The sequence below is a fragment of the Manacus candei genome, unplaced genomic scaffold (genome assembly GCF_025592945.1).
Source record: "Manacus candei isolate 608988 ecotype Guabito, Panama unplaced genomic scaffold, ASM2559294v1 h1tg000082l, whole genome shotgun sequence".
In the NCBI taxonomy this organism is placed as follows: Eukaryota; Metazoa; Chordata; class Aves; order Passeriformes; family Pipridae; genus Manacus; species Manacus candei.
In genome coordinates, this window is record NW_026138130.1 from 4,722,818 (window position 1) to 4,748,950 (window position 26,133).

At 47.3% G+C, this 26,133-nt stretch overlaps 2 protein-coding genes across 8 annotated transcripts in view; one reads left to right on the forward strand and one right to left on the reverse strand.

Moving 5' to 3' along the window:
- The window catches only part of MAPKAPK3 (MAPK activated protein kinase 3), a 123,112-nt gene that overhangs the window by 56,880 nt on the left and 40,099 nt on the right, over nt 1-26,133 (forward strand). The window contains exons 1-2 of one of the 6 annotated variants that reach the window (XM_051811448.1): nt 10,992-11,014; nt 18,983-19,319. In XM_051811448.1, coding sequence (XP_051667408.1) covers nt 11,007-11,014; nt 18,983-19,319 — 345 coding nt within the window. In that variant the 5' untranslated portion in view covers nt 10,992-11,006. Of the gene's footprint in view, nt 1-10,991; nt 11,015-11,172; nt 11,337-11,366; nt 13,266-18,187; nt 18,259-18,982; nt 19,320-26,133 lie in introns of those variants that run through there. The other 5 variants (XM_051811446.1, XM_051811447.1, XM_051811450.1 and 2 more) reach the window with 5 other exon arrangements.
- CISH (cytokine inducible SH2 containing protein) lies at nt 1,793-10,540 on the reverse strand. 2 transcript variants are annotated; one of them, XM_051811477.1, is made up of 3 exons: nt 9,994-10,540; nt 5,324-5,547; nt 1,793-4,831 (listed from the first exon to the last, which is right to left on the reverse strand). In XM_051811477.1, exons 1-3 carry the CDS (start codon nt 10,038-10,040, stop codon nt 4,329-4,331), a joined length of 774 nt encoding a protein of 257 aa, XP_051667437.1. In that variant the 5' UTR covers nt 10,041-10,540; the 3' UTR covers nt 1,793-4,328. The 2 variants fall into 2 exon arrangements, with proteins under 2 accessions (XP_051667437.1, XP_051667438.1); XM_051811478.1 differs by lacking the exon at nt 9,994-10,540 and adding an exon at nt 9,665-9,984.

A 26,133-nucleotide genomic window follows, 5' to 3' on the forward strand; every position in this document is an offset into this window, starting at 1 on the left:
CAATCATGGACTGGGATTTCTATTCCCAATCCTATCACTGTTTTTCAGACTCTGTCCATGCTCCACATCCTCATTTCTATCTGTAGATAGAAACTAAAGCAAGAGAGATCCCAAATAGTTGTGCATTGGCTCAGCAAACTACACAGGTGTCACTGGGAGTGGTGTGGCAGCTGTGCCTTGGTGCTGATAAAGGCCAGTCTGCATTTCTGTGAGTGCTGCTGTTTCCAGAGATGTGGAAATTAATTGTAAAAGTCAGTTCAGTCTGCACAGAGGTTTGGCACAGGAGTTTTCAGAACATGAACCTGTTTTCTTTAACAAAATGCGCTGAAGGTGCAGGAGTGGGAGTTGTTCAGATAAGAGCTGATGCAGTAAAACCATGTGTGACTGCAGTTATGTGCTGCCTTGGCTCACACCAGTCTCTTCCACCTTCAATCTGTGGAAAGGGAACAGCAGGGTTTCATATATGTAGCCAGAGGAAGAGTTTAGCCCAGCTAAGAAGTTGAGAAATTACTTAATAATTATTGTGTCAGAAATGCTGCATCTTTCTTTCCAGTGTTTTCCAGGGTTTGCAAAGCTCCCTTGTAAAGATGGATGCAGCTTTTCCTTCCTTTTGTTTTCATGTTTCCACTTTGGTTGTGTTTTGCTTCTACCCTGTCTAGCTCTCTTTCCACATTTCCCATAAAACCAAGAAGGACGTGATTGTTTTTGTGCAACAACTTGATCTGGAACAGATTATGCCTTGCCAACATTTCCTGGTCGGTGTGCAATGGAAATCTACCCGTGGTCTCATGTTGATGAGGTTGTGGAAACAATATTTGCTAGGGAATGCCAGGCCTGTGTCTGGCATAGGAAGGACAGCACTGCTTCAGGGATACTTTGAAGCAGGATTTTGAACTTTGAAGCCAGTGGATTCAGAAAGGGAGAGGGATGGAGAGGAACTAGTTCAGGGTTTTTTTAATTTCCCCTGAGCATGGTTTTCATTTTCCAGTGGTTGGGAGCACACTGTGCTTGCTGTGGGCAGGATGGAGGGACCGTGGCCGGAGCAGCTCTCCTGGGAGAGGAGCACGGAGGGGCCACAGCAGAGTCACATCCCAGCAGTGGTGTTGCCTCAGTGTATTCCCTGCATTTCAGAGACAGGACAGATGGGATGGCCTCTGTCTCCTCTGACACCACAGGGTGTGGTGTCACAGCTCCCCCGTGGTTCCCCCACCTGCTGTGTGCTGTCTGAGGTGCTGAGAAGGGGAAGGGTGCACAGACAGACTGAGGCCCAGTGGCAGCAGAAGCAGAACACAGAGAAAAGCTGCCGTGGGTCCCCCATCCCCAGCACTGTCTGCCCTTCATGGACCCGTCTTTCAACACCTGCCATGAGCAGACCTTTTCTTTGGGGCCAGCTTGAACCCTGCTGTAAACAAGTTGCCAAATTTCCAGTTACGTTCCGTCTCCTTTCCCCCACATTGTAGTGGTTTTCTGTGGCACAGAGAAGCAACACAAAAATCATTCCTGTGTTTTTCCACATCATTGAAAAATGTTCCTTCAGTCCTTATTAACTTGGGACTTGGGATCTGCCACTGCTCATCTGTGTGCAGTAGAAACCAGGCCCACACTGATGAGGATTTTGGTGTTAGTTCTCCCAGTATCCAAAAGGCCTATTTTTGTTAAAGGTTTTTGTGTCTTTCTTGAAAAAAAACAGTCAAGAGTTTTCCCACTGTTCTTAGGGAGGATTTCTGTGAATAGGAAATGAATTCATCCATTGGGATTTTACCAAAGACTTTTACATTGAGTGGCTTTAAAGTATATTTAAAATGTTTATTTAAAATCCAAGTCAAATGATTTTTAACAAACTGTCTCAAGATAGAAGAAGCTGACTTTTTGGAGTAACTGTATTGTTTATTCGTTGTATTGCAGTAGCACCTAGAGATCCCTACTGTGCTAGATGCAGAACAAACACATAACAGAGCTGGTCCCTGCCTGGAGCTCACAGCCTTCAGCTTGGCCTCTGCCTCAGGGGTCAACCAGGAGCTCCTGGGCTCTCTTGGGGCAGTGAGATCAAACTTGCAGCTTGGCCTCCTCATCACCCCCAGCAGAGGAAAGATCAAGTAGGAGGCAAGTTTCAGAGAGCTGCACAACTTGCCCTTTCCTGCTGTACACTTCTCCAACTAATTTTTCCCAAGCTGTAGTTACCAAGCCTGTGGCTGAGCCGTGTGGGCTTCCTGAGATCACTGCTGCTCCTTCAAGAGCTGTGGTTTCCTTGTTCCCAGTGTCCTCAGGCAGATAGAGGTGTTTGGATAAAAGGAAGCCTTTTCAGTGGTTTATATTATTTAAAAAAAAAAAGTTTTCCTTTTTGTTTTGCCTTCTACATTTTCATTCTCATTCAGTACCTTCCCATGGTTGCTGCCATGTGGGGCAAGAGGGAAGGATATACCAAAAAGCAAACCTGACATCACACATGCACACTGTCAATCATCAAAGTATCAAAAACAAAGCTTGCAAGAGCACAAACTTGTATAAATGTGGAGACAGGGGAAAAAAAAGGACATTGACTAAGCACATCAGGCCATTTTGTCCCTTTAGGCAGCTTTAGGAGAGGGTGGAAGAAACTCCACCCATTTTTGGAGCTTGTCTCCTGGGTCACCATCCCATCCTTTTCCACCTTCTCTCCCAACCCTCAGGTATAGCTGGGATTTGCCTATTCTGATTTACAGACCCTTACAGAGACAGTCCCAGGGAGGGATGAATGAGGCATCCTTAACATTGGTTCATGCTTGATCAAGTTGGAGGGTCTTAGGGGAAACATAAGCCAAACAATAGTTTCTCTAGACCTGTCTGTTCCCTTCTCTACTCCCACTCAGTGGCATGGACTGGCTCCTATGGGCTGGGAAGGTGATGGGATTCAGCAAATGAACAGGAAAGGGCAACTTCTCTGTTTGTGCTGGTTTTGGGCAGATCCCATCTGCTGTTTGTCCCTCCTGTGTGCAAAAGAGCGAGGGCAGAGCCATTGTGCTTCAGCTGCAGGGGGTGAAAGGGATGGGGCACCACAAGTAAACCCAGAGCCAGCAGCCTAATTAGGGATAACAAACATGCAAGTCAGAGCAGGGGCGAGGAGAGGTCTGGACCTTGGCAAAAAAACCCTTGCATTGTGGTTTCCAGTGTGTGCTGCAGCCTGGATCTGCTGGAAGCCACAGGAGTGGCTCGTGACTCAGGCTGGCAGCAGCAGAGCAGCCGGCAGTTCAGCCCCGTGTCAGGAGAGGGGGGACAGCTCCTTCTGCTGAGGTGCTTCTGAGGTGTTCCCCCAGAACTAAACAAATAAATAGCCTGAAGCTGTGAGTGTCCCTGGTGCAGCTCAGCAGAGCTGGCTCTGAGCCCCTGCTCCAGCAGACCCTGCTCTCGACCGGCATCTCCAGGCAAGGGCATTGTCAGAAGGAGCTCTTTCAAAACACAAGCCAAACGCAGGGTGCTCTGCAACCAAACCCCCCTCCCTGCCTGTGAGAAGGTTGGGTTTCTGATTACTTGTTTCTGAATGTTTTGTCACAAACTTCCTTTGGGGATGGAGAAGATGGAAAAAAGATGGGATGAGTGTTCCCCGGCCCAAGCTCAATATCCAGAATCTTTGCTCAGAGCTCTCAAGGAAGAAGGGTTTCCTCAAAGAAGTCTCCTGTCCACAATGGGAGGAGATGCAGCACCTGTCTCTGGGAGCTCCCACTGTGCTCTGAGGTTACAATACCCCCTGTAGCTAAGGAAGGAAACTGTGAGATGAGTCTAGGTACAGTCTTCTGAGTTCCACATACCCAAAAAAGTCTGTGGGAGCTTGGATGTGGACTCCTGTAACCTGTTACAGGGACAGGCTCAAACAGGTGCTGTTTGGATGTGAATCCTAATCCAAGTTCCCACAGAACTTTGGCTGCCACTTGGCTGGGAGCCTTTATCCTATCTCTAATTCCACAAAAGAAACAAAAAAAAACCCAATAAAGTAAAAGGTGCTTTTAAAATACCATGAGGAGAGAAACTGCCATGGAAATAAATAGCAAAAATAACAACGTTAACGTGCCCGGTGTCACAGCAGCTCTGAAATTCAAGTAGTGTGCCCATGCCCACAGTGCCTTCCACAGCCACTGCCGGCACAGGCTGAGGTTCAGAGCTCTGCTTGTGTCCCGTTGATCACTGAAACCAACTCCTCCCTGGCTGGAATGGACGTGGAGAGAAGGGGAGAGGGAAGATGGATGCAGTCTCTGCTGACAGTCAGGTCTTTGCCGTGCCCACCCGGTGCCGCGTTTTAGCGGGACGGAGGCACAGAGTTCTCGTGTTTGTGCCTGAGATAGAGTGGCCACGGTTCAGAGCTGGAAAGGGTATTGCTTCAAATAGTCCCCCATCCGCCGGGGCAGGGGCAGCTGGTCCACGTCCGCCGTGCACTTGTTGATCCGCAGCCGGCACAGGTGCTGCAGGCTGGGAATGTTGTCCTTGCGGCCCAGCGGCCGGATGAGCTTCAGGTGCACCGCGGCTGCTGCCAGCTCCTTCTGCAGGGGAGGTAGAGGAGATGGAGGCGGGTAAGGAGCCTCGGGCTTGCTTTCCGTCGTGCAGGACATGACATAGTGCTGGATAAGACTGACCACGTCTGGGAAGGCCAGGATGCGAGGTTTGGACAAGTAGTTGGAGTCCAGCCGGAACTTGCTGTCGGTGTATTCGATGCGCACGTTGGTGGGACCTCGGTTTGTCTTGACGGAGAGTGTGAACAGGTAGCTGGGGTGGGTGCTGTCCCGAACCAGGAAGGTGCCCTCAGGCATCTTCTGGAGATGCTGCTTGGCCTCACTGGCAGTGATCGAGCCCCAGTACCAACCTGGAAAAGCATCCGAGAAAGAGCATGTTAGGGAAAGAATGCCAGAAAGGACTGGCAGTATATTTAGGGAAGCCTTAAAGCCTATTGAGTTCAGGGCCTGGGAAGCAACCAGGGCCAGAGTTGGCAAGACCTTCAGAAATTAAGACCAAGTCAAGTTCTAAGGGTTTCCTGCCTATGCTTGTCGCTGCTGTGCTGGGGCTCGGGGTGAGGTTGGCTGCTCTGCAGCTGCTGCAGTTTACAGAGAAAAACCAATTTTTTTGCAGTTCTTTCTCCCAATTCAGTTATAAAAGATAAAGTTTTAGCTTACTCTAAAAATAAGTTAGTTCATGATACATGTTTGTAGATATTGCAAATGCACTTGCTGCATGCACAGGAGTCAGCCACGGCTGGGACAAGTTCCTATCTGAAGTGGGACTAGGAGATTCTTCCTGCAGCTCCCTGAATTGCAGAGTTGGCTCCCTGCAGCCCATGACTTTGGGAGTTGAGCCTTACCAGATTCTCGCAGGTAGGAGAAGGTTTTTGCAATGCAGAGAAGGTCTTCTTCAGGGTCCCGTGTCTGAGGTGGGTTGCTGTCTGGAACTGGAGCTGCAAAGGCAGGCGCAGACTCCTCCTGGAAGGCCATAACTGGGAGAGGCTGCATGATGGGCTCTGACAATTCCTCAATGCCCCTGAGTGACAGTCTCCTGATCTTTTCCTCCGCCAGCAAAGGATGAGGTCTGAAATGAAGGGCACACTCTGCTATTTCTCCTTGCCTTGAAATGGGTTGCAGTGTCTGTTCAGTGCATGTGACATTGTACTACAATATGTTATGTTTTATAAACAGATCCTCAACATGATTATGTTTCAGAGGGAGGCAGGGAGGGGGAAATTACACAGCTAAAGATGAGCCCTGGTCTCTTTGAGAGAATTGGTCTCTTTGGCCTTGTAAGATGGTCTGTCTTGCCATTTAGGTCCATCCAAACCTGGTATTTATAGATGTTGCCTTTTTAATATGTAGTTTCAGAGGCAATGAGGTTTATAGCAGCATTACAGCTTCATTTATATGATTACAATGTTGGAGCATTTGTTTCTGCCAGTGGGTTTGTTAGCCATTTACTGCAATATAATTAGAAGCAGAACTGGGAATAGCTCGGGTTTTGTCCTACCCGCTTTCTGCCCAAGGATGACCTGATCCTGAACGAATCTGTTAGAACTCAGAGTGAGCTGATCGTGTAGTAGAATAATGGGAATTCTTATTTTAGCCAAGGCTGTGCACTACACCAACCCCACAGCACAACAAAGATCTCGGTGTGACTAATCCCTGCAGGATTACAGCGGGATGAGGTTCTGCCAGGAACAGGAATCCCTTGTGGCCTAGAGAGAGCATTAGTGTAGCCATTCATCATCTATCACAGTTTCACAGAGCCTGTAGCTCTCATGGGCCATGGGTGCTCCTTCTCTGCAGCATGGAGATTCCTAAAGGAAGGCAAAGCTCCAGGGGGAGGATGGATGTCAGAGGCCAGGGAAATCTCCATTCCCAGGCAATCTCCTGAGCAAAAATTACCTTCTGCCTCTGTGTAAGCTCTTTGCCTCTGCATGCCCTGCAGTGCTGCATGTCCTGTGTTACATCTCCCCCGTGCATCTCCCACACACTTGAGAATGTTCTTTCAGACATTTAACATAAAAGGTGGCTGAGTTTCCAGAGAAATGCATTCCACTCTCAGCATGACACTGTCCCCACACCGCTGGAGCTGGTGGTGGTCGCACAGGCAGCAACCACGTCCCCCCATCACTGAAGAGGGGAGCAGAAGGAGACTCTGAAGCCATAAGCACTTCCCTCCTGATCCTCCTCTTTCCCTGTGCTCTGTGTGAACAGGGACACTTTAGGTACCTGTGTTGTCAACCAATCCACCACCTGAAACTGCCGAGTCACAAGCACGGGACAGGGAGCAAGAAGAAGGGATGTGAGGGAAAAGTAGATTAGAGAGAACCTGAAAGCGCCTTCACACTGACTTGTGAATGACAGCCCTGAGCAGTTCCCCACCTCTGCATTTCTAATCAAACAATGTAGGCTTGGAGGAAGGTTTTTGTAAAACAACTGGTAAATTTAAATCTACAGAGACAGACTTCTTGCCCTTGCAATACATGGCATAACCCCACTGTTCAGTTGGTATTTAGAAAAGAACATTCTTCCTTTTTCCATGTGTCAAATCACACGTCAGAAGCAGGATATCTACTTGGTGTTCATGGCATCTGATCTTTATTTCTATTAATGGGTAGGAAAACAGGCCAAATAAAAGTGATTGCTGGCCCATATCCTCACCAGGCACCCTCGGTCACAGGGACTGCATTTTCAGGGGCTTTCACAGAACTCTGCATCTGAGTATACTTTTATACCTGGAGATCACTGTTGGGAAACGTCCAGCTTCTCTTTTAAATCCTACCTGAGATACCTTTGTAGGAGTTGAGGGCTGCATTTTTCAAGACATTTTGATGTCTCCATCTTAATGTCATGGCCTTCACAAATGCCTGGTTACCTGCCTTCTTGGGGAAAGAGGATTCCCAATTCTCCATTTCCTCCCCTTCTGAGCAAGGAGGACTCTAAACCAGATCCTGCCCTGTGCTGAACCTAACTAATAATTGGTGCAGTGCAAAAAGGGTGTCCCATGCTGCTGGCAGAGCAGTGTCTCTTGGGGTGTTCTTATACCAGCTGTTCCCACAGTTGAAAATGACAGTGACCAACATGAAGGAAAATCATTCCTGCTCCATTCGCTGCCCACTCGCTCCCCAGAACTCAAATACTGCAGTCCAGAGGCCAAGTCTCTCTGAACTTATTTTGTCCTGGGAAATTTTTCTGGCCTACCTTTGGGAAAGGTTTTACACTTGAAGAAATCTTTTCTTGATCCTACCATGGAGCTTTCTTATTTTCTTTTTATATGCCTACTATGGAGAGGAAAATAGGAATTGGCTGAGAGACTGGGAAGGAAGGGGGAGAGAGGAAAGCTACGCAGGGAAATGTCCGCCATGGATCGAGAGTACAGCTGCTCCTTTCGGGGCTGTATCAGTTCACACTTCCCTCCCCAAAAGACACATTGACTGTGAATTTGTCACTAGATTCCTTTTACAGAGCCACTTGGATCTCTCTGAAGCAGAGCCCATGTGCTTGAGATGAGGTTTCCCACTGTACTTTGTGCCACCTGAGGCTGAAGGAGCCCAGACCTCGTCGTCACTGTGCAGATCCTTCCACCACAGAAGGGCTGTGCTTACACACTTCATAGTTTCCTTCTAAACACCTGCCTTTTGTCCCTCTCTCCCCCTACAAAAACTCCTAGTGCAGCCACAGGCCCAGAGGAGCACAGTGGAACAGAGGAGGGGGATTAGAAATTCTCATAGACCGGGAGGTGCTGGTGTCCTAAACAACTTTGTCCATTGGTTGAGGAAACAAGAGCTGCTGCTGGGATCAAACAGAGCAGCTCTAAGCACAGGAAAGGGAGAGCTGAGGGATCAGCAAGTAATGGCAGACTACAACTTTTAATGCAAGAACATTTGCAAGAGGGTTAAGGAGGGTTTGCTGGGATAAGGACAGGTTGAGAAAGGTTTGCTGACATGAAAAAACCCTTTAATGGGGCAAAGAAAGGATTTGCAAATAGTCAGTGCTTGTAAGAAAGAAAGCAGAGGAGAGACTTGGAGGATCAGGACTGAACACAGTGAAGCTGTGAGGAGGAAGAAAACAACTACAGAAAATTTGGCATGTCTAGCTGGTAGTCTGTGTGGAGTCTCGAGAGAAACAGCAAATGAACTTCCCTGTGCTTTGGCAATTAGTGTTTCAGAAAGCCTTGGAAAGGCAAGAAAGTTCAGGAGAGTTGGATATGTCTGATATCATTCAGTGTTAGCTTTGCAGTTACTGTGCTGATAAGGTAAACTTTGTAACACAGTACAAACAGTACAAGGAAAAGTGTGCTGAGCTGGTCTCCCTTCCCCTTCCATCAGCCATGCCCCAAGACTTCCAAGTGGGAGCTTGGTCTGAATAGGAAAGGAGAGTATGGAGTCCAGGATATATGAAATCCTAGAGGATAATAAAAACTGAGCAATAAATGGTCATAAAAACAGATATTAAAGGCAACCATCTGCACATCTGGCTCCATAACAAGTTCTTAGTGGGCAAGGGAAGCAGTAGCTCTGGTATGTTGACCTTGCAGGAAAGCTTCAGTTAAGGGTTTCCCAAAGCCCAAGTGGCAAACTGAGTTCCCTGTGCTGTGGTTATAAGAACTGCAGCTGCAGACTGAAAATAAGAGTGAAAACAAACCCACACGGGTAGTAGGAAATTATTGGTAAACACGAGCTCTCCTTGTCTGTGGAACAGATTTTGGGGGGAAATGGTAGAAAAATCCCCGTGCTTGTCATTGAAAGTAGACAAAGGAGGATTTTCCTCTGAGGAAAATCCCCTGAGCGAGGAGGGAAGGGAAATACTGAGGCGATGGCTCAGGATGAAACAAACGCTGACAATTCCCAAATATGCAGCATGTGTAAAATGGCGTGTGATTCCTGCAGACCAGGTATTTATCAGTTGGTGACCTGAGCTGATCATGGGGGCACTGAAGTGCCAACACACCGGTACCAGACACTGATACCACCGGAGAAGGCACTGGGATGTTCCCTGTTGTGCCCCATGGCTTCCTTTCTGCTGAATGCTGTGTATGTGTACAGACAGTTAAGCTTACACATGAAACAGCAGAAAAATGAAATCGAGTGTTTAGCATAAATATCTCCTCAGAAGCAGACAAAAGCACCTGAACTCCAGGGAAGTTTTTCCCTGTAAGCGATTTGGCCAAGAGGCCACTGGAGAACACTTACGGTCTCGGGTCTGTGTCCCCCGCGATGCTGCACACGCCCCACTGAACACCAAGTTTTCACTCATTTGTACCCTCACAAAGGCTTTGAATATCGTGCAGTTTTTCAGCAGTAGGAAGCCCGGAAATCAGGAATACTTTACGGTCCCACGATTTCGGCCGTGGAATCTGAAGCGCAGACACACGCACACAGAACTCGGCCACCTCCAGTCATTCCCGTTCCATCACAGTCACACACGGCAAATCACACCAGCTGAAAAACTGTCCTGGAGAACCGAACTAATTACAGTTATCGAACCACAGGTTTTCAAAGGAGACCGGAAAGTATCTTACCCCTGAACACAGAGGATCATGTCACTCCTGGACCAAGGGAAAAGCATTAAGTCTTCAAGAACGTGGGAAATGCGCTCTCCTCTTCTCTTCTTGCCGCCTTTGCTTCCCCGAAGCAGCTGGTTCAGCCTCTAGTTGGGGTTCACGGGGAGAGAAGGCTGGAGAGTCCCAGCAAACCCCGTCCGCAGGAGGTTGTTCCAGCCACAGGAAAAGCCAAGCAGAAGGCGAGCTGTCCGAGACAGACTTTAGCAACTTTGGCCAGGAAAACGTGTGCAGAAAATATAATGTATTCTTCCTCTGCTTTTCAGAAAACAGCAGCAAAAAAAAAAATAACCAAAGGAAATTACATATAAAGAGGAACTAATCTTCCTTCAGAGCAGTCTTTTAGAAAAAGATACTCAGAGCGCTCTGAAATAGTAATAAATAGGTAGCAATAAATAAGGTCTCCCCGGGAGGAGCCGGAGAGCAGCGACCTGCCTTTGCGCTGGCTCCGGAGTAATGAGGCTCCGTGGAAGGAGGGGAAAAAAAAAAAAAAGCAAACCTCCTTAGTAATCTTTTGTGTGCCCCTTTTAATCTGTTCCAGGAAGTGAGGGATTCCTGGAATCGTATTGTGTTCGCATCACTCTTCCTACATCAGCCGCGCGGGGGGGGAAGGCTCCCCAGCGAGGGTATAAATAGCCGCGTCCAGGGCGGGCGCGGCGCCGCCGCCTCGGCCAGGGGAGGGCCGGGCCGGGCCCGGGGCCGGAGCGGAGCCCTCCCGGCGGGCAGGGCCGGGGAGCGGAGCCGTGCGGGGCCGCCGCCACCGCCGCGCGTGTTCGCGGAAACGCCTTTGATCCATTTCCAAGAACTTTCCAGGAACGCGGGGCGGGCGCTGCCAATGGGCACCGCGGCCGCTCCCGCCGCATGCGCGGGGCCCGCCCGGGGCGGAGCGCGGGGCCGCCGGCACCCACCCGCCTGCCCGGGCCGGTCCCCCTTCCTTTCGGTTATTCCCATCCGTTTGTCGTTTCTTCCCACTTATGGATTTGTAGGTTTTAGTGTAATTGTGTGTGCCCCCCCCCCCGGCCGGCGGTGCCGCTCCGTGTCGCAGCAGCACCGGGTGCTGAATGAGGGGCAGGTCGTGGGGCTGGAGGGGCAAACAAGGGAATGGGGCAGTTTTCCAGTGAGTCGTGGTCCAAGCTCTGCTAGTCGAGGCAGCGAAAGTGTCGTTGTCGCACCGCACGGGTTGCCTCATGTTCTTGGTCACCTGGGAATCCCCCTGTGAATCAGGATTTCAGCTCGGTAGAGTCGCCTGGAAAAGGTTACGGCACCACCATGTTACCGTGCAGATCGCTGTCTGCTAAAATTGGGTGAGCCAGGAGGAAATATTACGGTTGCTTTTAGGGTTATTTAAAGCTTTTATTTTTAAACACTTTATAACAAAAGCTTGGTCATTCTTTTCCTGCCACGAGTTGCCACCTCTTCACATGTCAGAGACAAGAGAGAATGAGTGGTGTGTCTGCCATCTCCATTGGAGTAGACTGAATACTTAAAAGTATTAATAATCGTTGCTCCGTTCAGAACCGCAATGGATGGGGCCGCAAGCAGAGGGGAGGGCAGGATGCTGATAAGGGTAGGGCTAGAAGGGTGTTCCCACAGGCATCAGCCAGAGAGCAGGCAGGCTGTGTTCGGCTCCTGACTCAGCCTTTCATCCCTGCTGTCTCCTCTGGCAGCTGCTCAGCCTCCTGCATTGCTCCCATCCGCTTTCTGGACTGCATCAGGGACTGCAGTAATGAGTGCTGATACTAATAGCGGTGCTGAGGGACATCTAAGTATCCAGGGGGATGGGAATGTCATCATGCAGGCACTCCTTGACCAATTTGCTTCTAAGCCTAAACCAGACTTGAGCTCGCACTCATCAGAGCGTGTGTAAATTCATAGGAGAGGCGAGGGCAGAGCGGAGGAATTTCAGCCCTCACCGTTTCTGTGCACAGCAAGTGCAATAGTCAGACGATCATTCAAAGGCTCACCCTTGTAGCTCCGGCTCAGGGTTGCAGGGGGACACCTGCCTGCATGTGCCCCTTCCCCTCTAAATCCCGCGCTGTCGAAGCCTCCTGTTGGTGGTGCAGCAGCGCGATGGATTGAGCAGATCCACGCTAGAGAGGTGGGAGCGGCTGCTGCCTCCTGCACACCGCGGTTAACCCGCACGTTCCCTTGGCATTTATTTCGTCGTCATCCTGGGAGGGGATGACGCTGCGATCCCGGCTGTGCTGTGCCGGCAGGAGCGCTGCAGCCCGGCACGGGCAGCGAGGGGCTGTCGGCGTGGGGTTTTGCTTAGAATTGGGCTCCATCTAGTGATCCTCTTCAGAGGAGGCTTTGCGTGCAGGCTGTGCCGCTGGCTGAGCAGCCATTTGTGTCTCCGGAGCAGGGAAGCCGCGCTTGGAGCTGTGCAGTGCAAACATCACCTGCAGAAGGGGGTCTCTGTCGGCGGCTTTGTCGCTGCTCTGTGGAGGCAGCGGGTGCTCAGGTCCTGCAGGACCCTGAGAGATGAGCACTGAATCCAAGTGTGTGAGCATCAATTAAAGGAGCTGGCTTTTGCACTGGAAACTTCTTTAGGGGCCCACCTCAAAAAAGGAAAAAATGTTCAGGCTAATGCCTGGGTTATTTTATCTATAAAATTAGTGATTGGTTTTAAATCAGGAGCAGTCAGTGATGCTTCATCACTCTACCTCGTTGGCACTCCTCGTGTACACGGTAATGCCCCAAGAAGGAAACAGCACAGTGTGCCAGATCTGCCACTGCCCCAGGCCTTGCATTGTCAAGATAAATTCCTGCCACTCCTCCAATAGTTGTTTAAACCCAGTTTATACTGATATAAATGGCTTTCCAGAGCTCAGTGTTGAAGAATTAGGACATTGAAGAGGCAGTAGCAAGAAATATCGAATAATATCCTTGACTGCTAGGCTTTAGTTATGAAAGGTACCAAAGAAAGCTCACAATAAAATCACAGGAGTAAGAAAATCCAGAAATCGTGAGCCAGTTAGTCCCTCAGGAAAGTTCACAACACAACAGCACCATCTGCTGCTAAATGTGTGTTTGGTAACACCCACTGAGGGTGAGTTACAGCTTCCACTGTGCAGTTGGACATTTCTATAATCTTGTAGAGTTGGCATAAATGAAAAGTGACATCCAGAATCATAGCTCTTAAGAGGGCTCTGTGTGCCTGGGGGCTGGATTTACCTTCACCATAAGGACTGAACTCCTTTGGTTACTGCGTGGTCCTTCCCCTGTGCTGTAAGGTAAGGAATAGCATGGCACTGACCAACCATTAGCAATAACAAGCATCTGTTCCTGGTTTAGATGGGCCATCTTGTTATTTGAGTAGGGCACACCAATTTCTGTAATTAAGAACAGGCACAAGGGTGATGAACTTGCTGTTGTGTTTTTTATTTCCCAACCTGGTGTGGAGCAATGGAAGGAGTCTCCGGGGTGTGGGTGAGCTGTGCCATGGATACAGTGACATCTGAGCTGGCTCCATGAGAAGTAGGATGTGCAGAAAGGAATGGGTTTCATTTCAGGCTACAAAAAAATACTTTGGGGTTACTGTAAGGAACTCACCATATTCATTATCTGAAGGCTTGCTAGCATGTGGCGACCCAGAACGTTATTGTAGTGTGGCATATGTTAAGAGCTTTTCTGCTTGATTCAAATGCTGTTTTTCTGCAAAGACTGTATTCCTTAGTGGCCTGGAAGGCCATCCTGGGACTTCCAGGCAGTGCTGCCATACCCATTAGTTGCAGGATCTCTTTCAATGAAAGACAGAGATTCATTTCTTTTGCTCCACTGCAGCATAAAATGAAGTGCCATCTCCTGTGGACAGATTAGAAGATTTTTGATGTTTTTGATTTATGATCCTTCTGTGAAAAAACATGTCTTTTTTTTCCCTCTCTGCTGAAAGGGAAACATTCAAGTGGTATCTCTGACTCCCTCATCAATAAGCTGTGTCCTAAAGCTCCTCTGCTTTAAGTTTCTTAGTGTAGGAGCAGGGATGGAGCCTCCCAAAATTTTCTCCATGACCAGGACAAGGTATCTGTAATAAGGTGTCTGAGTCCAGGGTTATAAAAGCAGCTGTTCTACCCACTTCTGTACTTCTGTAGGAAAATACCTGCTATGTGCTGACAGGAAGAAGTAATCTGGAGGAATGAAGTCAGGTATTAGGACAGGCTCTCCAGAATGAGAGATTGGTGTTCTTGAGACTTCCCTGCTTCACTGGCAGCTGGTTCATAGCCAGAATTTTGGTTCCTCCTGGAAACCATGTTATAATCCCAGGTTAGGACAGAGGGTGTTGAAAATAAAAGAGAAGTTGTTCTAACAATAAAGCATCAATAAAGATCACTGCCTATGAAAGAGCTTTATAAACCTGGTTTTACCTCAGCCCTGAGAGAAAAGAACCAGGCTGTTTGCTGATGAGCTTTCCTAGTTTGGTCTTTTTTTTTTTTGTTTCCTTTTTGATAGTCTGAGACAGACACCCCCAGAGCAGAGCTGAAAGACAGGCGAAAAAAACCATGCATCTAGTTTCTGATTCAGACCACTGTGTACATGACAGGCTAAACTAAAGATCCTACAAGAAGCTTCTTTTCTTCTCTTTCACATCAAAATACTGTGCTGCAGAGCTGCTCTTTCCTTCTTTTAATATCACAGATGCAGTTTCTCTAGAACTTCCTGGGGGATTTAATAAGGTTGTTGCAACCGCCCAACCAAAGCCGTGTCCTCACTTCAACCTGGCAATACAGAGGATTTTCTCTTTGGTGACATCTATATAATGCACCCCAGAGTGTGGATTTCTCATAACAGCAGAAAAAATATATAGCAGAAAAATTATATAGCTGTTACCCAAGAGGAAGCAATGTTTCAGAAAAAAACAAGTCACGAGTTTTCAGCTGGTGGTGATAATTTCTTTATTATAGCTGATGGGATTTCCATGAGATGTTGCTACCAAAGGGCTGACCTCCATGAAAATCACTTTTGTATATAACTAAACAGATACCTGTAGCATTCAGGTAAGTATAACTCCTCAAAATATGCTATCCCTCAGACACATTTGATGACATCAGCTTTCCTAGCTCTCCGATGAGAGCAAACTCAATCATTTCATTTTTGTTAAGAAATGAGACATTTGAAAGTCTGAAATGTCTTTGATCCCAGTTATTAAATTGCTACAGCATGGCAAACAGGCAGTGAAAATACCCAGTGGAATAGCCAAAATTAACCTCCTGTGTTTAAACAGTAGTGCTGTCCATCTGTAAAGCAGGTATCTGTGGTATTCAAGACATGAAAAAATCAGGGACAGCGTATCCAAACTGCATGCTGGCTAAAATATAAAGCTTTTCTAGGTTAAGCCACTGGTTAGAGAAAAGGAGCTGCTGCCTCAAAGCTTATTGCAAGAGCAGGACCTTATTGTTTTCTCCTATAAGCTATTTTTTATTTTAGGACAAGCCTGGCATAGCTGAGCTACCAAATTCTCTCCTGAAATTAAGTTGTTTTGTGTTGTTGCTGTTGGGGACTTCTGGTAAAAATAGGATTAATGTTTAATTTACAGTCTTAGGGATTTTTGTGAAGATGAAAGAACTTTTGCTGTAGTGGGCTCTTAGCTGTGATAGTACCGGTTTGGTTTTTTTTGTAGCTTCAGAAAGCAAACATCAATAAATAAATAAATAAAAACGTCTGTTTGAATGAAAAATGTCCCCTGGCTCAGTGAGCTGCAGTGGGCCTGTCAGTGTGTCCTCCTCCAGCATCTCCAGAGGGGGCTAATGCAGCTCCACCTGCCATGAGCACAAAGAGAAGCTGCAGGATCCAGAGAGTAATTCCCAGGGAGATTTAAAACTGGCATTTGAAAACAGACATTGTGGGAAATCCTCCTGGAGCCAGACAGGGGAGAACTGCAGCCAAGGTGACCACACTGTGCTTGCTCACCCCTGGGATGCCAGAGGTGCTGGGTGTTATCTCGGGATGTGCCCGGATCCAGCAGGCTTGTGCTTCCCTGGAGCTTGTCAGAGAAATTATAAAACCTTAAGCAGCTTAAGAGAAGAATATTGTACAGATGAATGTTCTCAGCTCTGTAAAAACCACACAGGGATTGCAAAGGTTGGGATTTTCCTTCAGAGGGGGTACCCAGCACAGGTATGCAGGTACAGTACCTGAGACACCACACAGGTCACTACAGCAGAGCTGGTTTTGGCTTTGTGGTCATCCTTGTCTACAGTGAGGCTCTTTGATACTTGGGCTGCAGCTGGAAAAGCCTTTTTTGGAGTTTATGGTGGATGAAATTAGCAGAGGGTTGGTCTCAGGCCTTACTAACCATGATTCACACTGGGTTTTAAGGTGTTTGCCCTGTTTAAACTTAGTACTGGTTGCTCGTAAAACAGTGAACTTTGCTAAGGGCAGATATAGACAATATCAAGGGGTGAACCCAAATAAGCTTTCCATCCCAGTAAGATACCCAGTGACTTGAATAATGTGTTTTGTATCCTCCCAGTTTAATTTTCCTCAGCAGGGAACTGTTGGTGACAGACGTGTAGAACCAACTAACTTCACACATCCTGTCTCATTCCCTCATCTTTCCTCCTTTCTTTCCACACAAAGCTTATTCTTGTAATAGTTCGAAAGAGTCACAATTTCTTAATGAAATTCCTTACTTCTGACACACTCTGTAAAAAATAGCAACCCTTCAAGTAGACATCTGCTTGGAATTTTTGCAGTGTTTAATATTTCCCAGAATAGGGCCATAAATCGCCTTCTGCCAGCTTCAATGTGCCAGCCATTGTAATTCCCGCTTGCTTTGGGGAGCCATAGGCTTCAGGGTCAGAGTTACATGGAAAGATCAAAATTGGGGCTGGGAGATTGGTGTGAGTGAATTTATTTCTCAAATTATAAAATGCAGGAGAGAGCGGAGAGATTTAGAAGTTTTCTGAAGGGCCTGACCCCCTGCAACTGTGCAATGGGGAGAGAAATGTAGTTACCTGTTGCAAAGAGAAGGAAATTACCATCCAGGACTAATAGAACAGAAAATACAGGCAGGAGCCATGGGAAGGAAAAGCAGAGCAAGCTGCTGACTGCAGAACAGTGTTATTGAAGGTTTGCAACCTGGGAGCTCAGTTATGGATCCATCTCTGAGACTGCCACAGTGGGAGGTGATGCGAAGCCTAAGAAGGCTGGAAGCCAAACCTGAAAAGAAAAGGTTGGAAATAGCTGTTTTCCTCAGGGATTTGATTAGCCCAGAATAGGTGAACTGAATCAGGGGACCAGGCCCTCCAGCAGCTGAACTGCAGAAAGCCTGGAAGGGAAACCTGAGGCGGAATAGCGGTAGCATCACATCACATGGTGAGGTACTGCGGATCCGCATCCTGCTAAGTTGAACTACTTTTTATTCCTTGGAGAAAGGGCTCATTAGCCCTTTTAATTATTTTCCTTACCGCTAGAACTCCAGATGCCATTATGTTACGTAAAATGACAAATGTATTTTTAACTTGTAAAGCATGTGAACTTTTAAGTTCCTTCCAGTGATACGAACGCAGCTCCATTTCAATGCGTGACTCATCTTCACATGTAGGGGAAAAAAACCTCAGCGTTTCACATCCCTGTAACCACACGCCGTGCACCGGCGATGAGCGACAGTTGCTGTGGGAACCACCACTTTTAAATGTCCTGACTGTGTCCCCCAAAGTGCCAAGAAATACTGACCGCGTGGAGTTTAGTGGGAGCATTTAGTGATAGAACCCTTTCGGCTGAAGGATGATTGCCCGGGATCGCGTCTCAGCCCGTTTGAAGCAGGGTTTGGAGCGAACGCGGCGATCCTTCCCCTTCCCAAAGGATCCATCGGGGCAGGGCCGGCGGTGCCACCGCGCGGGCGCGCTGCGACACCAACCCGGAGCCGCCCGGCTCCAGCCCGCCCTCCTCCCCCTCCGGCAGGGCCGTTCACCCCAATACATTAATACCGTGATTAAAATCACCTTAAAATCACGGCGGGAGCTGCTCCGCACCCCCGCGGGGAACCCGCAGCCGCGCATGAGGCAGCTCCCGCTCCCCGCTCAGGCTCCGCGGGCCCGGCCCGGCCGGGGTGAACCGGGGAGCTCGGGGCGGCCCCGGGGGCTCGGTCCGGGCCGGTGCCGCCGCCCGCGGCTCGGGCGGGAAGGCGGCGCGCACCTGGCCGGGGCGGCGGGGCGGGCCCAGGCAGAGCCCGCCTTCCCCGCGCCGCTCCGGGAAGCCTCGGCTGGGGCCGCGCCGCCACAGCAGGTAAATCGTCCCCCGTGGCGGAGCTCCCCCCGCTCGGGTCCCCGCCGCCGTCACCCCCCGCCCCGCTCTCCTCGCTTCGCCTCAGGGCTCTCCCCCCTCGGTGAGGGGGCTGCGGGAGCGGCCCCGCTGCTCGTGGCTCAGTGTTAAGGGGGCTCCCGGCCCCGGCACCCGCCCGGGGGCTCCCCCTCGGGGGCCCAGCACGGCTGTGGGAGCAGCACCATTGCAACCCCAGCTTTTGGGTGGTTTGGTGGCCCCTCAGCCGTGGGCCGCCTGCCCCTCGCTCTGTGGGCCCAGGCAGTCGAAGCGCTGTCCCAGGGTTCGGTGCCTGCCCAGGCAGTGCCGCTCTGGGGTTTGATTCAGGTGATCGTGGTTCTCTTGCGTAATTTGGGAGTGTCAGGGTAAAGCAGGGGACCATTGTGGGGATTTCTACATAAAACATTGAGACAACAAGTTGTTGATGCAGATTTATGAGCTTAAGCTCCGTTCTGTTGTACAGAGCTTAGCTAACATTTTAGCCCAAGGCTCAGCAGTTGCTCAGTTTTGGTTGCAGTAAAAGCAGTGATTTATAAGTGCAGACTGATGCCAAAGTGTGCTTTCCTGAGGTGAGCCTCCACTCTTGGTCTAGCACCTGGTCATCTTGTTAAAAAAAGAAAAGAGAAAAGTGGTGAGGTGGGAGAACGTGAGTTGACCTCAGTTACTAACACTTGGTTACATTTTTACTCAGGACTAAATGGCGAGCAAATGGACTGTTTGATCGCTTGAGAGGAGGGACTCTGCTGAGGATACCCGACAGAGTCCCTGTGGGGTATCTCTGTCATCCCAGACTCTTCCCTGATATGGAGCAAAGTGAAGGTGAACAGGAATCCCAGCCAGAGAGTCACGTGGAGAGCAAGAGCAGCGTGAAGTCCTTGCCCGGGGGACCGGCCCATGTCAAACTAGAGATTAAAAAACATGCGGTCACGGATGACTACAAACTCTCCAAACGCGTGCTGGGGTTAGGAATCAATGGCAAAGTACTGGAGTGTTTCAACAAGCAGACAGGCCAGAAATGTGCTTTGAAGGTATGTGCATTTTGTCTTTTTTTCCTTATTTATAGTGTGGAGGCCAGAGTTCACTCCCAGAGTCTTGTAAAAGCCGCTTGTTCTGTTGCTTCACAAAGAGTGGTGGGTGTAGAATCTGAATATGTGGAGACTTGCTATTGCAACACTGTAGTCCAAACTTGAGTCTTTTCCAGAATATTCTGTGTGAGTTTCCAGAATAATCTTATCAGCTGTGACATTCTCGTGTTCCTACTTAAAAGACAAAAAAGCGGGGGAGAGAGCAGTGTCTTGGTATGTTCTGGGAGAAAACTTGCTAGATTTTGAATGAATATGTTATGCAATACTCATGAAGGAAACTATTTTGGATCTTGTGCAATGAATAGGCCTTAACTGAGAAATATTTAAATGTTCATTGATCTTCAGTCTTTCCTCCCTTTGAAGACTTTTCTTAAGGGGCATTTCTAGCTGTTTATTTATTCTCCTATTTTATTTTTGCAATCCATTTACGGGAGGATATTTCCTGGGAAAGCACTGATTACACCAGTATGGCAAATGAGTTTAGCAGATATTTATGGTGATAAGTACCACTTAAATAAATGGAGCAATAACCATTCATTAGAGAACATAAAGCTTGCTTGCCTTTTGTTCTGCAGCTTTTAAACTTGAAGATTTCCCTGATGCTTTTAAACCACATCATTAGGGAAAAAGCGGCCTAAATGAGAACCTGGATGGTTCAGTATGAGAAGACTCGTACCAGCTGAAGTAATTGCCATGGGAATTACTTAAGGATGTTTCAGATGCCTTGCTGGTGTTAATCTGGTTGGCTGGGATGTCTAGGAGGCTTTCAGGCATCCTTCCTTTGTTTAAAACTCACACTCCACGTGTGCTGGGAGCAGGACAGATCTACCAGTGGTGAACTGGAAGGTCTGCCAGGGTCTGGAAAGGGTCTTTTCCAAGAGAAGTCCTGTCTCCAACAAAGCCTTTGCACGTCGATAGAACAGGCTGGAAATGTCTGGTAGCTTTGGGTATCAAAAAGATTTGTAACAGAGGAACTAGAAAAGCTTATAATACAATAACACGTGGATTAATTCCCATGTTTCCAACACTCTCATGTACTTTATCACACTCCTTTGTATTGGCTTCACGTAGCTGACTCACTGAAGTTTATCATGGGGAAACTGGAGGTTTTGACAAACATGGAATACTGGAATACTGTGCACCTCTGAGGTGATCCATTAATCAGATCCTTCTGCAGTGCTATCAACATTAATTTCTATACTTAGCATACTGTGATGAAGGATAATAGTTAATCCTGAAGCTGATCTGCTGTTTCTGAAGAGTTCAGCAGCTTTATTGCTGATTAGAGATCATTCATACTTCAAAGGGTTTGCAGTCATAAGGGCTGGAAGCATTTTAAAACAGAAGTTGCCCTTCCAGGGCACAATCCCGTGGCAACAAATATGTTCCAGAGCAAACTTCGTAGCTCTTGAATCAAATAGGAAATATATTCCTATGGATACTAGCATCTGTAAAATATTCTTTTACTTCAGCCCTCAGACGTGAGGAGAGGGAGAGTTGAAATTGCTGTGCCCTGATAGAATGTCTTCTGCTTGATGGGGAGAGGAACCTGTGGTGGAGTCTCTAATACCTGTTCCTTTTTAGCACTGATTGAGTTGGCTGATTTCTTTTCAGAACTTCTAAAACATATTAAGGACCAAAGTACCACCTCCCCTTCCCCAGTCATTACATGGCACTAGTGACTAATGCATCACTGAAATGACCCTGTATAGTGTTTGTCATCCTCTCTCCTGCCCAGCTGTGCAATGTGTGCACTTTTCTTCTGGAAGGGACAGAACTGTGACAGAAATATTAAGATGTTTATGAGCTCTGTAGGGATTTTAAATGGCAGATAATGGTTTGCTGCTTGCATGTGTGTATTTCTCATCATTATGGGTTTAAGTGCTGAATAAAAAGGTAAACATGCAATTAAGTAAAACTGCAACCCAGAGAGGATCTGCTGTTCTGTCCAAAGATGGTCTAATGAGAAGATTACCCAACAAGGAGGCATAAAAACTGCTTGGTTAATTGACAAAGAACATCTTTTCCTAGCCCTGGAGGATGAAAATATTCAGAGGAAGTTTTTCCATTGTTTCTTGTGAAACCTGGACTCAGTCACACAAGTCCCAGACTTGCTCCAGATGAGACTCAGGGCAGTCTCATCCAGTCAAAGCAGTTCTGGAAAAGGGACAAGAAACTTGGAGAAAAAAACTGTTCAGAAACAGCTTCAGAGCAGAATTCTCTGTGCAGGGACAGCAGGCCCTTGCCACTGCTCATTCTTCTGGGGTGTGATGGTGGGGTTATCATTCATGTACAGGAATAGAAAGTGGAGGCTGGTGAAGCTGTCACTGAACAAACCCACCTGGTACGACAGGTAAAGAGAAATGGAGAGATGGAATTGCAAGTTGAACAGAAAAATAAGAGATGCTGGGTGGATTTTTTTTTCCAGAGGTTGCTTGTGCATTATCCATTGAGATCTGAAGTGTCTGTCCTCAAATATACACAGGTGTGAGTGTGCTCACAGTACCCTGCTCCTGGGAAGGGCTGAACATGGCTCCTGCTGCTGAAGTGTTATAGGCTCTTCCCCTTCACACCAAACTTGCCCATTAAGGCAGCTCCTGACTGGGCAGATGGCACTGCTTCCTGCCTGCAGGTTTTCTTTTAAATGGGAACAGAGCCAGCACAGCCAGGATCTGGACAGAAATTACTCAATGGAAGGAATTTTAACAGAGGTACTCAAGAGGAAAGGGCTCAGGCAGGCAAAAATATTCATCCCCAGAGCCCTGTGTCAGTCAAGCACCACATCCTGTAATTGGGAGGTCCCTGTTGTCGTCGTTAGTCCATGTCCATAATTGCAGCTAGTTAGAATTTCCCTAATCATTTTAGAGTGGAAAAACACAAGACATCCTCTCAGAGATACTGCAGGGCTTCGGTAATTTTCCTAAAGTACTGTGTGGCTGGTTTACTCTGCTTGGCATTGTGATTTGCTACCCAGTTTTACAATGTGCTGTCAGCTTTGTCTCTGTCAAATTGAAATGCCACACACATTGCTGCCCTGCTCCAAAAAATCTCATCTGGTTACTCACTTAGACACATAATGACATTTTGGCTGAACAGCACTGTTTCCAAATAATGAGAACACAGGGATTTAGAAAAGTAGAAGCATAAACAAAACTGCTGTGCGGGACTGTGGCCTTCTAGAAAGCAACTGTGTTTTGGTCTCTGTCTCCCTTACAAATAGAAAACCTGCTCAGATCTCTTTCCACAGCTCATCCAGAAATAGCAGTCAAGTGAAGTCTAGTCACTCCTCTATTTTTATCTCCTCTTTGCCAGCCTGCCCCCTTCTGTTCACTCTACCTTTTGGGGCTAAAATTTAACCTCCACTTCTTTAACAGTGACATCAGCCCTGAGTGTTCTCTGCTGGTTTTTGCACTCCTCACTGTTTTTAGGGAGAGGAGGAGACCAAAATAGCTGACTACCTGTGAGGATAAATGTGAACTCCTGGGACTTGCCTTCCATTAAAAAAGCCCCACCAACCTACAGTTCCTTGTTCTTTCTTTCCTTCTCCCTCACTTCTTTTTCTTTTTTGGCACAAATTCCTGCTAAGTGGTGTTAAAATAGTTTTTCAGTGCATTTGATGATCTACTTGGGTTTTTGTGAAATGTGGTAGAAAGGGCTCAGAGCTGGGATGAGGAATAGAGAGCTAGAGAGCCTTTCATGGGGTATTGGGACTTCTCTGCATCTGCAGCTTCAGGAATTTGGGGGATGTTTCAGGATGTAAAACAGTGTTACCATTGCCATACCGTTCATCTTCAATAAACAGATGGTGCTTCTTTCCAGGAGAAAAAGAAGGACAAGTCAGGCATAGCAGGGAAACAAAGACCCTTGGAACTTCAGGAAAGCAAAGTACATTGGTTATGAGTGCATGGGTACTTGTGGTGTGAATAACTCCTGGATGACAGGATAGCAATGGGAAAGTGCTTCTCCCTTAAGCACTGTGTGCTGCAGGTGCCTTCCAGTCACCTGAGACTCCTCATGGAATAGTTTAGGTTGGAAAAAGCCTTAAAGATCATTAAATGCAGCTGTTACCCCAGCACTGCCAAGTCCACCAGTGCCCCGTGTCCCCACGTGCCACATGTGCACACAGGCCTTATCCTCTAGAATAAACAGGGAGTTAAGCCATCACCTGCCTCATGGAAAATGTGTTGTGCTGCAAAGTGCCAACAGAAAACGTGTGTAACCTGCTGATTTGAAGGCAAATAGGCAAAGCCCAAATGTTAAATACAGCAAAAAGCAAACACAAAACTGACCACGCTCCTCGCCTTTTAGGTTTAAAGAGTGTTTGGTGAATGATAGAAATGATAATTGTAGAGTAGGAGGCTCTGCTGTTCCCTGTAACACTATTAGCATAAAGTTCTTCTCAGAACCAAGGAAGGCAGGTAATGGAGAAAGACATTTTGCCAAACAAGCCCTTCCTGGAATGGTTCTTGGGACTTACAAAGGACTATATAGGGAATGTTGTTTTACCTTCCACAGGGGAGTCGCTGTGGGCAAAGACAGGCATTCTGCCTCAGTTTCGTTCAGTCTTGAGCTATGTTTCTGCCTTTCACTCAGTTGTAATGTTTCTGATTACATTAAATAATCCCACATGACAAAAGCTAACAGTAGGATAGTCTGGTTTCAGTTAGGATACCCTGAAGCCAGGTCATGATTGCTCACAGACAGCAGACTCTACAGTCCAACATATCTGTTTTGCAAGTTATCTAAAAAACTGGTGCTTGTAAAATACCCTGTTTGCTGCCTGAAATAAGATGATGCTGAAGGAAAATGGTGCAGCAGTGGGGAAGGCAATGCATACAGTGAAAGTGAAGGTTATTTTAGGCTGATGATTGTAGAACAGGAAATGTTAACAGTCTTCTTAGATGCTATACATTGCAGTCTTAGAGAAGAAGAAAATTATGCCAGATTAGAGATGAAACATTTCAACATTTTTGGAATAAGGAAGAATAATGTTGTGCTAAGCTTTGAACTGCGTTGAGAATTTGGGGAACCCAGTTTAATGCCAGGTTCTGTGCAGGGTGAAGGAGCTCTTCCTTTACTGGAATGATTGCATGTTTCTGGAGGAAATTAGCACTTTCTAGTGAAATATTTTGTAGTTCCCTCTTACCTGCCATGTTTCCTGCAACCTGTTTATCCTGGTTTATCTCATGCTACAGTAAATTCAGTGTCAGTAACATGGCTTAGTGTGAGTAATAAAGTCAGGGAGCTGTGTGCTGGAGATCAAAGCTGGATACAGACAGAGTAGAATGAAGATGAGTTCAGAAGAGTTCTAGTTAAATGGCAGCCCTGGGTGTGGAGGAGTGCCTAAAATATGGAATAGCATGAGACTGGTCCTTGAATTTTATCCTTCAGTGCCAGTTTTGGTAACTATTACGTAAATATGCATAAAATACCTAAAATAACTTCCAGTCGATTAAAAAGTGGGTCGTTTCTATTGCTACAAGAATTGTTTTTAAACCAGTGAGTCATTCAAGACTAGAGCACTTTGTATTTATTGGGGCCAGACTGGCACCTTCCAAAGTGTCAGTTGGACTAGTTAATTTAAAAAAAAAAATGGACTTTATCAGTTTACTTGGAAGATCTGACATTCTTGACTGGTCTTCCCTTTATCTGAAATACAGCAAATAATTTAAAAAATAGAAAGAAGGGCTTGGTCTGAAATAATGAATGCACATGTAACAAATTTTTACTTGTTTCAATGGCAGTTCATTAAGCCTAAGAAGTGCAAACAGAAAGGCAAATGCTGTAAGCCACTAAGTCATCTTGAAAAAGCAAAACTATTTTGATGCTGCTTTGCACCTTCTGTGCTCTCCCCCAGTCTATCAGCAAGCTGGCACAAGTTCCACCCTGACTTGTGCAGCAGCAAAGCTCGGGAAGATCAAGGGTGTCCCCCTCCTTCCCAGGTTCAAAGATCTGAGCAACTGTTACAGATAAATGAGTCTTATTTCAGCTGCCAGGGAGCTGCTGAAGGCAGAGCATATGTGTGTGTGTGTGTGTGTCTGTGTGTGTGTGTGTCTGTGTGTGTGTGTGTGTGTGTCTGTGTGTGTCTGTGTGTCTGTGTGTGTCTGTGTGTGTCTGTGTGTGTCTGTGTGTGTCTGTGTGTGTGTGTCTGTGTGTGTGTGTCTGTGTGTGTGTGTCTGTGTGTGTGTGTCTGTGTGTGTGTGTCTGTGTGTGTGTGTCTGTGTGTGTGTGTCTGTGTGTGTGTGTCTGTGTGTGTCTGTGTGTGTGTGTCTGTGTGTGTGTGTCTGTGTGTGTGTCTGTGTGTGTGTCTGTGTGTGTCTGTGTGTGTGTCTGTGTGTGGTCAGACACCACTGATTGCTCGACACTCTCTTCAGGCTGGAAGACCTTTCTCTTTGCTGCTCCCTCCTCCCTTTCCAGTCTAAATCCTGCTATTCCATTTAACTCCAGTCGAACCTCGCTGATTTGTGCTGGCTGGGAGTCTCGTTACAGGTAACTGGATTGTGCAAATCAGCTTTAGTGCAGAGGAGCAATTGGGAGAATTTTCGAGTTAATTTACAAGGCAAGCCTTCTTCAGCCTCCTTTACTTATGGTCATATTATGTGGAGAGATGCCCAGGCTGGAAAAACCTGATACCATCTTTTATAATTTGGGGAGAATCAGGCACACGCCTGAATGTCACGGCTCACACACATCTTGTTTTCCTCACTGTATTTTTCCCTGTATGTGGTAGCACCTGTGTAAGATCTCAGAATAAATG

Bases quoted from the DNA above. Each gene is read 5' to 3' on its own strand.
- CISH (XM_051811477.1), bottom strand. From the start codon at position 10,040: ATGCTTTTCCCTTGGTCCAGGAGTGACATGATCCTCTGTGTTCAGGG. The intron at 5,548-9,993 runs GTAAGATACTTT...CCTTCATTTCAG, and splicing joins ATGATCCTCTGTGTTCAGGG to ACCTCATCCTTTGCTGGCGG. The intron at 4,832-5,323 runs GTAAGGCTCAAC...ATGCTTTTCCAG, and splicing joins CTCCTACCTGCGAGAATCTG to GTTGGTACTGGGGCTCGATC.